At 41.1% G+C, this 9,166-nt stretch overlaps 1 protein-coding gene across 1 annotated transcript in view; it reads right to left on the reverse strand.

The window, feature by feature from the left end:
• SNCAIP (synuclein alpha interacting protein) overlaps positions 1 to 7,682 on the reverse strand; it is a 74,620-nt gene extending 66,938 nt beyond the window's left edge. The window contains exon 1 of the mRNA XM_027099334.1: positions 7,579 to 7,682. Coding sequence (XP_026955135.1) covers positions 7,579 to 7,638 — 60 coding nt within the window. The 5' untranslated portion in view covers positions 7,639 to 7,682. The remainder of the gene's footprint in view (positions 1 to 7,578) is intronic.
• Between the last annotated feature and the right edge of the window lie 1,484 nt (positions 7,683 to 9,166).

A 9,166-nucleotide genomic window follows, 5' to 3' on the forward strand; every position in this document is an offset into this window, starting at 1 on the left:
GGGTTCACAGCCATCTGTTTTGAAAGAACTGCCTTGGTTCTTTTTTTTTTTTTTTGGCGGTACGCGGGCCTCTCACTGCTGTGGCCTCTCCCGTTGTGGAGCACAGGCTCCGGACGCGCAGGCTCAGCGGCATGTGGGACCTTCCCAGACCGGGGCATGAACCCGCGTCTCCTGCATCGGCAGGTGGACTCTCAACCACTGCGCCACCAGGGAAGCCCCTGCCTTGGTTCTTGTCTCCACTTCCTCACCTCTGCATTCACTCCTCCAGCCACGACGACCCGCCATCTGTGCTATCACCCACAGGCACTGCTCTTCTTATGGCCACCAAAGAGTTTTAACTGGAAAATCCAGTGGCACTTTTCAAACCCTTCTCTTTCTAATGACCTATCTCCCACTCTGGACCACTTCCTTTTTAAAATTCTTTAAATCATCCCTCCCCCTCTTTTTAATCTCCCTTAGTTTTCTTCCTGTATCTTTGAAAACTCCTTTCCAGTCTCTTGTAGAAGCCTCTTTTTCCTCTCATCTCATAGGACATACATCTGCACAGTTCCTTCCTTGGAACATTCTTCCCTTTCCACATTCCATGTTTCACAGGTGACCTTACAGACTCCCACAGTTTCAACTGCCACCTCTACATAGTACAGATACTGGTGATCTACATGTTCATATAAGTATCCCAGTCTGATTTAAATATATTTCTTTCCACCATTCAGGCTCTATTAAAGAAAATTATTGTGAATAATTCTCTTTTCAAATGCATTTGATTTTTGCTCTTGTCCCTTGTTTTTATCCTATGTTCCAAGAGGTACTTAAAAAATTAATAATCATCAAATTCTTTTATGCTAAAACATTGCTTGTGGTTGGTATTTGGGAAAATTCAGTAATTCGTTCTGACCATATTAAGAGTATGCCAGGAATGACTCTACCGTAATGCTACACATATTGTAATATGTGTAGTCAGCCAAAAGATTAAGATCCACATTGGTGAAGGTGATGAGAGCATAGTACTGAATGATCCTCACCTGCTGTGAGAAGTGGTCATGGATGGGAAAAGACGGGGGTGAATGAGGGTGGCCACAGCTGACCAAGGGACTGGGCAGAAGTCATTTTCAACACCTTGGTTACATACACGGATTCCAGAGCTAGACTGCACGTTATAGCCTGGCTTCACCATTTTCTAGCTAATTAAACTTAGTTACTCCATCTCTGTCTATCATCAGTTTCTTCATCTGTAAACAGGTACTCATGGTATCTACATCAGAATGTGGCTGTGAAGAGTTTCAGCTAATAATGTAAAACATCAGGAATAGTGTCTGATGCACAGTATGTGTTCAATAAATGTTAGTTACTATTATCATTTAATTAAAAAGTATCAAAAATGAGCACTTAGAAATGAAGCCAAAATAATGGTAACTATTGAGGCAAAAATTACAAAAGACTTAGAAAAGAAAGTTATCTCACAGTAAGGCAGATAGATGCTGGCTTTACATCTTGTTTGACCTCAATGATTGCCTGGTTTTAAATGTGAGCCAATAATTAATCACTACCAAAATATAAAGACTGACTGTCAAGAATGGAGTTTGATATTGTGATTAAATGTAACCTACTATTAAGTTAATCTGGCATTTCATAATGTGCTCAATTGTTATCATAGGGTATTGTAAACTCTGTGAGAGCACAGAACAAGTCTGTGTCATTCACGCCAAGCCTAGAACCATGCCTGGTGCACTGTAAATGTTGGATACATGCCTGTTGAGTAGACTGACATAAAATCTAGTTGTTCATAAATGGTAAATAGTTTGTATAAATAAACTGCATAGTCAATCTAATAAATGCCATGACTATTGGGCAAGATGAGAACGTTCAGGGCTATCTGCAAAGTGAGAGAAGAGCAAATTAAAAAATCTGGCAGCTGCTCATTCTTCTTGGAAATCACTCTATCCATAAGGTTGCTCTCTACCACCTCAGGTAGAGATATCAGTCAGGTCCAAGATTCGGAGTCTGAGGACCTGGGTTCTAGACCTGGCCTCTAAGAGTAGTTATGGGACATGAATTTACAATTCATTTTGCCTGGATTAGATTATTCCTAATTCTTTTCCTGGCAGCTATTAAGAAAATGGTAACACATATATAATATTAGAACAAGTGTGAGGTTTTGGATAGTGGGGAGGCTGGAGAGGGGACCAATGAGAGGTAACTGAGACTTGAATACGAGATATTGCAAAAAGAATACTGAAAAATGTTGGGTCATTTTGAAAAGCTGATGAAACCAGATCCTACTGAGAAGCACTAAGAAAAGTTTAAATATAAGTCAGTTTAAAGTAAGCACGGTGATGGCTTGGAAGGGCAGGGCTGATTGACGGGGATGAAGCGAAGAAGGGATGGAGGCAGTCAGAGGCCACCTAAACGTCTTGGTCACATTCTAGGAAGCAAAGAGGAAAGGATAATAGGATCTTATACCGATCCCTTGCTAGAGAGGAGGGGCAAGCCAGGTTCTCTGCACCTTGAATATCCTTCTAGTCTTTTTCACACCTAAGATTGGAACAAAAGCTGTATTCTTTACCCTCCCTAACTCAGCATCTAAGTCCACTGTGATAAGCCCTACACACCCTTTCTCAAGGTCTCCCACTGCTGTGAAGCAGCTCTCGGTCAGAATGTAATGAAATCTGGGAAGTGTTAGTGGAATGACTTGAGCAAAAGGTAGTGCACACAAAACAGAGGGGGTCAGGTATTTTAGTGCAAGAGATGCCCCGTCTGTGGGATGGGAAAATGTAACTCACTGAGAGTGAGATTTATTTGCTGTAAGAAGTTATTTTTCTACCAGTGATTTAAGCACCTTAGGAAAATGAATCCACATAAGTCTGTGCTATTACTCTAGGTTGCAAGGGCTTGGGTCAAAGGGGATAATAAAGCGGAAGGACACTTATTTATCTTGATCTCATTTGATTTGCACAAAACATAGGCTATGCAATTTCCAAAAATGTCAACTTTCACCAAAGCCGCAGTCATGGTGACACAGAAAGGCAACAAAATTTCCTGTGCTGAGGAATACAGCATTGCACTTAATTCTATTTATGTGTGTGTGCACATATGTGTGTGTGTCTATTTACCTGTACATGTTTATATGTACATGTAGGTATTTGTATACAGATGCGCATATACATGTATTTGTGTCTGTATATAACTATGGGTGTGTGTGTTTACATATGTACACATATACAAATTTTCATACCTTCTCCATAAAATCCAGGATGCTAGGTAGAGATGGAGTATTATCGTTTTACAGATGGAAAAGTTGAGGAACAATAAAATTAAGAGACTTGCTTAAGTTCTCCTACTTTGTTTTCATTTTATTTATTTACACTATATACCAACTCCCTTACTTCCAAAAAGCACTTTGCAATTGCTTCAATGACAGTTGGGGATAGTGATGGGTGAGATGACTGGTCCAGAGATGATTCTACTCAACCAAGTTGCTCAGAAGAGAAAGAGTAACACAGTCAAACAGTTCTGTATCAAAATCCTGGCCCGGCCACTTACCTACCTGTAACCTTGTGAAAGTCAGACTCTCTCTCTAAGCCTCATTTCTTCATCGGCCAAACAGGGGATAAAAATAGGGCTTGCCTCGCAGACTTGATGTGAGGCTTAAACAGGACCAGTGTTTAAAGAGTTCAGTCGGTGCATGGCATGGCCAACATTTGATGGCTCACGAGTGGAGCGCTGCAGTGGATCTGTGGTTTGCCTCTGCTTTATTCAGTCCTGCGTATAATCCTATTTTTGAGGACAGCAAATTGGCCTCTCTTCATAAAATAAATACATCACGGGGGACACTTCCCTGGTGGTACAGTGGTTAAGAATCTGCCTGCCAATGCAGGGGACACGGGTTCGAGCCTTGGTCCAGGAAGATACCACGTGCCGCAGAGCAACTAAGCCCATGCGCCACTACTACTGAGCCTGTGCTCTAGACTCCGCGAGCCACAACTACTGAAGCCCGCGTGCCTAGAGCCCACGCTCCACAACGAAGAGTAGCCCCTGCTTGCTGCGAGAAAGCTTGCAGGCTTTCTCTAGTTAGTGCAGCAATGAAGACCCAACGCAGCCAAAAATAAATATAAATAAATAAATAAATTAGAAAAATGTCTACTAAGAACCCTATGTTAAAATAATATTCCAGAGCATTTCTCTTTTTTAAGACAGAAAGAGATGGCTTCCATAGGAATAAAGAAGGAAATCTGTAAATACATTTGCAGTGACAGAAAAGCCCAACTTTGAACTCGTATGTTTATGTGTGTTGTCATCTCTCCTTCACTGATCCTCAGTTATTGCACAATGTTCTGCCCTTTTAGATGGCAGGGTTACAAGAATGTATAGTTTAAACTCTGCATTTTGCAAAAGATGAGCATTATTTTTGAGTCTGGGAAACTTCAAAATAATTTGATTGCCTTCTGTGTTTTGTTTCATTAGGTAAAGGCAAAAAAAAAAACAGTTCTAGCTGTTTTCTGTACCAATATACAGCTTGTGTTTAAATTAAAACAAGAGCCAGGCTCACAACCAGAGGGGAAAATCATGAAACGGAAACCCTGTAATATGTAAAAAGGCTATCGCTGGAGAGTAAGAAGAGGAGTTTTAAACTCGGGCATCTTTTTTGTAAACATCTTGTTCAAATGTATTGTGCATCTTCCTTCCCCCTTCCTGCCACTAAACCAGGAAAGAAGCTTAAGGGCTGTCAGAAAAGGAGGTTTACAAAATCCTAACAATACAGGCATGTTTATGGGAGACTACATTTCTTGTTATGCCAGTGAATTAGCAAAACTGAACACATAATGGCATGGGTTTTTTTTTTTCCCCCGTGTTATCATCTGAATTGTCTCCGTTTAGCCCCGAAAACAGTTGTAAATTTATTGTTCCTAGGTCACCTAAACAGGCTGAGACCAATCATTTCAATATTTCAGAGGTTATCCCTACTGCTTTTCCCATGAAGACATTATATAGAGCAATACGATTCTGGCACATTTAAGGTGTTGGATCTGGATGAAGTGGAACTATTATAAAATAATCTACCATGTTACAGAGGTTGCCAGGTAAAGTAGAGTTTCTTTAGTTTTAAGTGGATTAAAATAGACCAGGATTGCTCATCCTCAGTACTGCCCACATTTTAGGCCCGATAATTCTTCGCTGTAGGGGATTTTCTTGGGCATTGCAGGATGTTTAGACGCATCCCTGCTCTCTACCCACCAGAGGCCAGGAATACCTCCCCAGGTATGACGATCAAAAATGTCTCCAGGTATTGCCAAATGTTCCCCAGCGATGGGTAAAGCCAACCCAAGTACTGGGGCTAAAAGTTGATATTCCAAAGACAGTGCTTCTGAGTAGGTGGGTGAGCCCGGACAAGTTATGTAACATCTCCACACCTCAGTTTCCTCATCTGTAAAAGGAAGATAATAATATTCCCTACTTCACAGGATTGTTGTGAGGATTAAATAAGATAACGCCTATCCCCTGGGAAGAGCTCAATGTTAACCATTATCATTATTTTAACAATTCTATGCAATTTCATTTTTTTTTCCTTTCTGATTTCAGTTTAAATGCAGGTTAAAGATACAAACAATAGGAATCTATTTAAAGGGGGGACGTTTGAGTGCAGTTACACAATTACAGATGGAGATCTTTACTTATGTTTGAGTGGTCAGGTTATAGAAGCTCAAGTATTGCATAATTTTGAATCCCAATTTGCTAAACAGCTTTGGTTATTGCATAACATATTTTATTATCTTGCAAGTGGAGATTCCTAATTCATCTAAATTAAGGGCTGCTGCCAGATGACTCTTCTGTAAATATAACTGCTCTATTGTGTGTTTTGAAAGTCTTGACGTGATGCCTGGTCTTTCCCCTGGAGTTCTTCCTTCACCATTGGTCATATAAATATTATTGTAGTATTCATTGAAATAATAACAAAAGCTACCATTTTTAAGAGCAACTTACTGTGTGCCAAGATAAGTGCTTTCCATATATTATTATTTCACTCAATCCTCAAAACAATCTTAAAAATGAGGTGGGTATCTTAGAGAGACGAAGTTACTGTGTTCCAGCCAGCAAAGGTCAGAACGAGGCTGGAGCCCGGACTGGTGCCTTCACAGCCTATGCTCTTAAAATGCAACTTCATTATCAAGGCTCACAGAGCTAGCCTGAATTGATAATCATAACATATGCCCCTTTCTGAAACACATTCCACCCTACCCCCACCTCTCACATCATCATTCACTTTTCTTGCTTTTCCCCAGCCAGCTCAAAATACCTGGAGGGGAGTGGTTATAAAAGAACCATGCTCTGATCCACATTTAAGTCAAGCACAGTGATTTAAAAAGGGAGTGAGAGTGAGAGAGAGAGAGAGAGAGAGAGAGAGAGAGAGAGATACCACTCATTTCACATTAGTCTTAATGACACTCACTTCACATTAGCCTTAATGAGGACTAATAAAGGTTGTCTGGAAGCTGAAGGAGGGAAAGGCTGAATTCACAAATAGGGAAAGGTAGGAAGATTCATCCATTAAATAGGTGATTCTTCAAACGCATCCCAGGAATCCAATTCTTGCATAGAGTATGCATATTTTACTTCAAGGTAAGGAGTAAATTAGAAGAATAACACTGCTGCCAGAGGCGCCTTAAAGCTTATATTTTTGAGACAATTGCCAGCGGTGACCAAAAACTGAGAAATCAATGGAAAGTAAGGTCAGAAAGTGTACCCTTGGAGGTCCTGGGAAGAAAAGTTACATAGCTAGTTCAGAAACAGCAAACTTCTCATCACATAGTCTTGTGAGTCAGCGCAATTGGGCTAGGGTTTGAGAGGCCAGTAGGTTTGCTGGTTGGCCTTTGGCAGAAGAGATCACGTGGCCCAGGGTAAGTCAAAAGCAGCTCTGAGCAAAGGGCAGGCAGACCATCCACTCATAGCTGCCAGGAGGTAGGCTGGAGGCAGCAGGAAGTCTGTGAGTGTTGTGGGAACTAAGAAGCTCATCAGCTCACAGCATTACAGTATTAAGCAGGGCCTCAGTGGTCGGCCCGTCCTGTCCTTTATCAACACATGACTCTTCCTCAGTATTCCCACCCACAGGTGTCCAACCTGTGTTTTGAAAGCTCCAGTGACTGGAAGCTCTTATTGTTCATAAATTAATAACTTGGCCATCCTTCAGCCTGTGTCCTTGTGAACGCTACAGCATGCTGGCTGTGGCACCGCCAGTCATATAAAAGAGATTAACGTCGATAAGGTTAATTATGTACATAAGTAAATTTACGAAGGTGCCTACCATATGCAGGCACTTTATAAATTTACTCAATGAATAATTTTGACAACAATGAAACAGATTAGGAAGGGGAGGCCCAGTGAGGTTAAATGGCTTTCTCACCCAAGCTCACACAAAATTAAGTGGGAATCACTCCCACTTTGTCTGCCACGGCAGGATTTTTGCTGTCAATTTCTAAACGTGGTTGGAAGAGTTTAGGATATACAGACTACAACAGAGAAAGGAGCCCATATAGATGAAGGCAGAATCTCCTGAAAGCATTGCTTGCAAGTAGCAATACTTACAGAGATGTCATCACTGAAGTCAATTTCATCCAAATCAAGGTATTCAGGGGCTTCCATCATTCTTCTTTGCTCATTTTGAGTAAGGTCAAATCCTTATAAAGTCCTGGACCCGACAGAAGCACAAAAGAAAAGCAAAACGGTTAGCTGTTTTATAACCAAAAAGCACATTTATATTTAGACAAACAAAGTGAGAGAAGTCACTGGGTGCAAGGGCTGCCTTTGAGCACACTTCCTCCCTTTGAATGTCACCAGCTTGGCTCTCCAGAAGCAGTAAGCACAGCTCCTCCAGGCTCCCCAGGAGGCTCCCTAGGGAGCAGCCATGGTCCTTCGCCGTATTGCATTTGTGCCCGGTTTGTCTTTGCCAGAGCAGTAACTCAGGTCAGATTCTCCCCTTGTGATCAATATTAAGATTGACCCAGCCCACATCCACCACTACACCTCGGGTGAATGCAGGGGCTTCGAGGATGGGGAGCAAACCTTGAAATCTTAGGACAACCATATTCAAATGTTTATGTGGGCATATCTTTGGATCCTGGGCACGAAGTAATGAATACTGGATCTGCACGGTAATAACACAAGGACAAGGCAGATACTAACTTACCAACAATAATGGATATTTCAGAATTTGTAGTACAACCTCCAGTTCACCCCCTCAGAAAAAGGATCGAAGCAGAGATTTAAACCACAGAGTTATTGCATCGCCCCCTGCTTCTAACAGCTTTGCCTGCCGATGCCAGAGTGACCCGACACAGGCGCCAGAATGTCCTCAGTCAGCACTTGCCTTGGGGCTGCCTGTGGCAGTTCTTTAAATCTGTCAAGGAAGATATATCACCTCCCAGTTCATTTTCCCATCACTTATCCTCATCACCATTGGCAGTGGCAGTGGTACCTACAGATGTCAGGAACAGAAATATAGACCTCCTGGCAGTGCCTTGGGGTGCAGTTATCTTCCGCAGAGCAAACTCTCAGATATCGAAAAAGATTCCATTTCCCGTAACCTGTCTTTCTTATTATAAAAACTGTCTTATGTACTCAGACTTGAGTATCCGAAATAATTTATTTTTTTCTCTTTCGGATCTCTAATGAAGGGGTACCTTGCCAAAGGGGAAGGCGTACCTTGCCAAAGAGTAAGGAGTACATTATTGGAAAGGGAAAATAAATCTAGGCTGATGAAAATGAGCTTATCGATATAAGATCAAGAATGTAAAAATACCTAGTTTTTAAAAGGAAACTAACTCTGAAGGCACTGATTTCTCATTTTGAGGTTTTTAAAAAATTTACAGAAATAGCATAATTGCGGCAAAGGGGGGAAACCACTCTCCGTTCCATACCTCAAACCCATGACTTGACTCAATTTTCAGCGCTTCCCCCTTCCTTCCCTTCCCACACGCATATACCATTTTTACATATTTTTAATTATAGTGGATACGGAGTTGATCCAAAAAAGAATTAGGATGCTACTACCATGTACAAATGTGATTATCCATTTAGAATAAATATTAAACGTTCTTCTGAAATCACAGTAAAGTTTAAAATAAAAAGAAAACCAATTTGTCTTTGATACCTAAATTAAATTTTATTATTTATA

The sequence above is a fragment of the Aethalodelphis obliquidens genome, unplaced genomic scaffold, assembly GCF_003676395.1.
Source record: "Aethalodelphis obliquidens isolate GAN/ISIS:26980383/991018 unplaced genomic scaffold, ASM367639v1 scaffold4, whole genome shotgun sequence".
Lineage (NCBI taxonomy): Eukaryota > Metazoa > Chordata > Mammalia > Artiodactyla > Delphinidae > Aethalodelphis > Aethalodelphis obliquidens.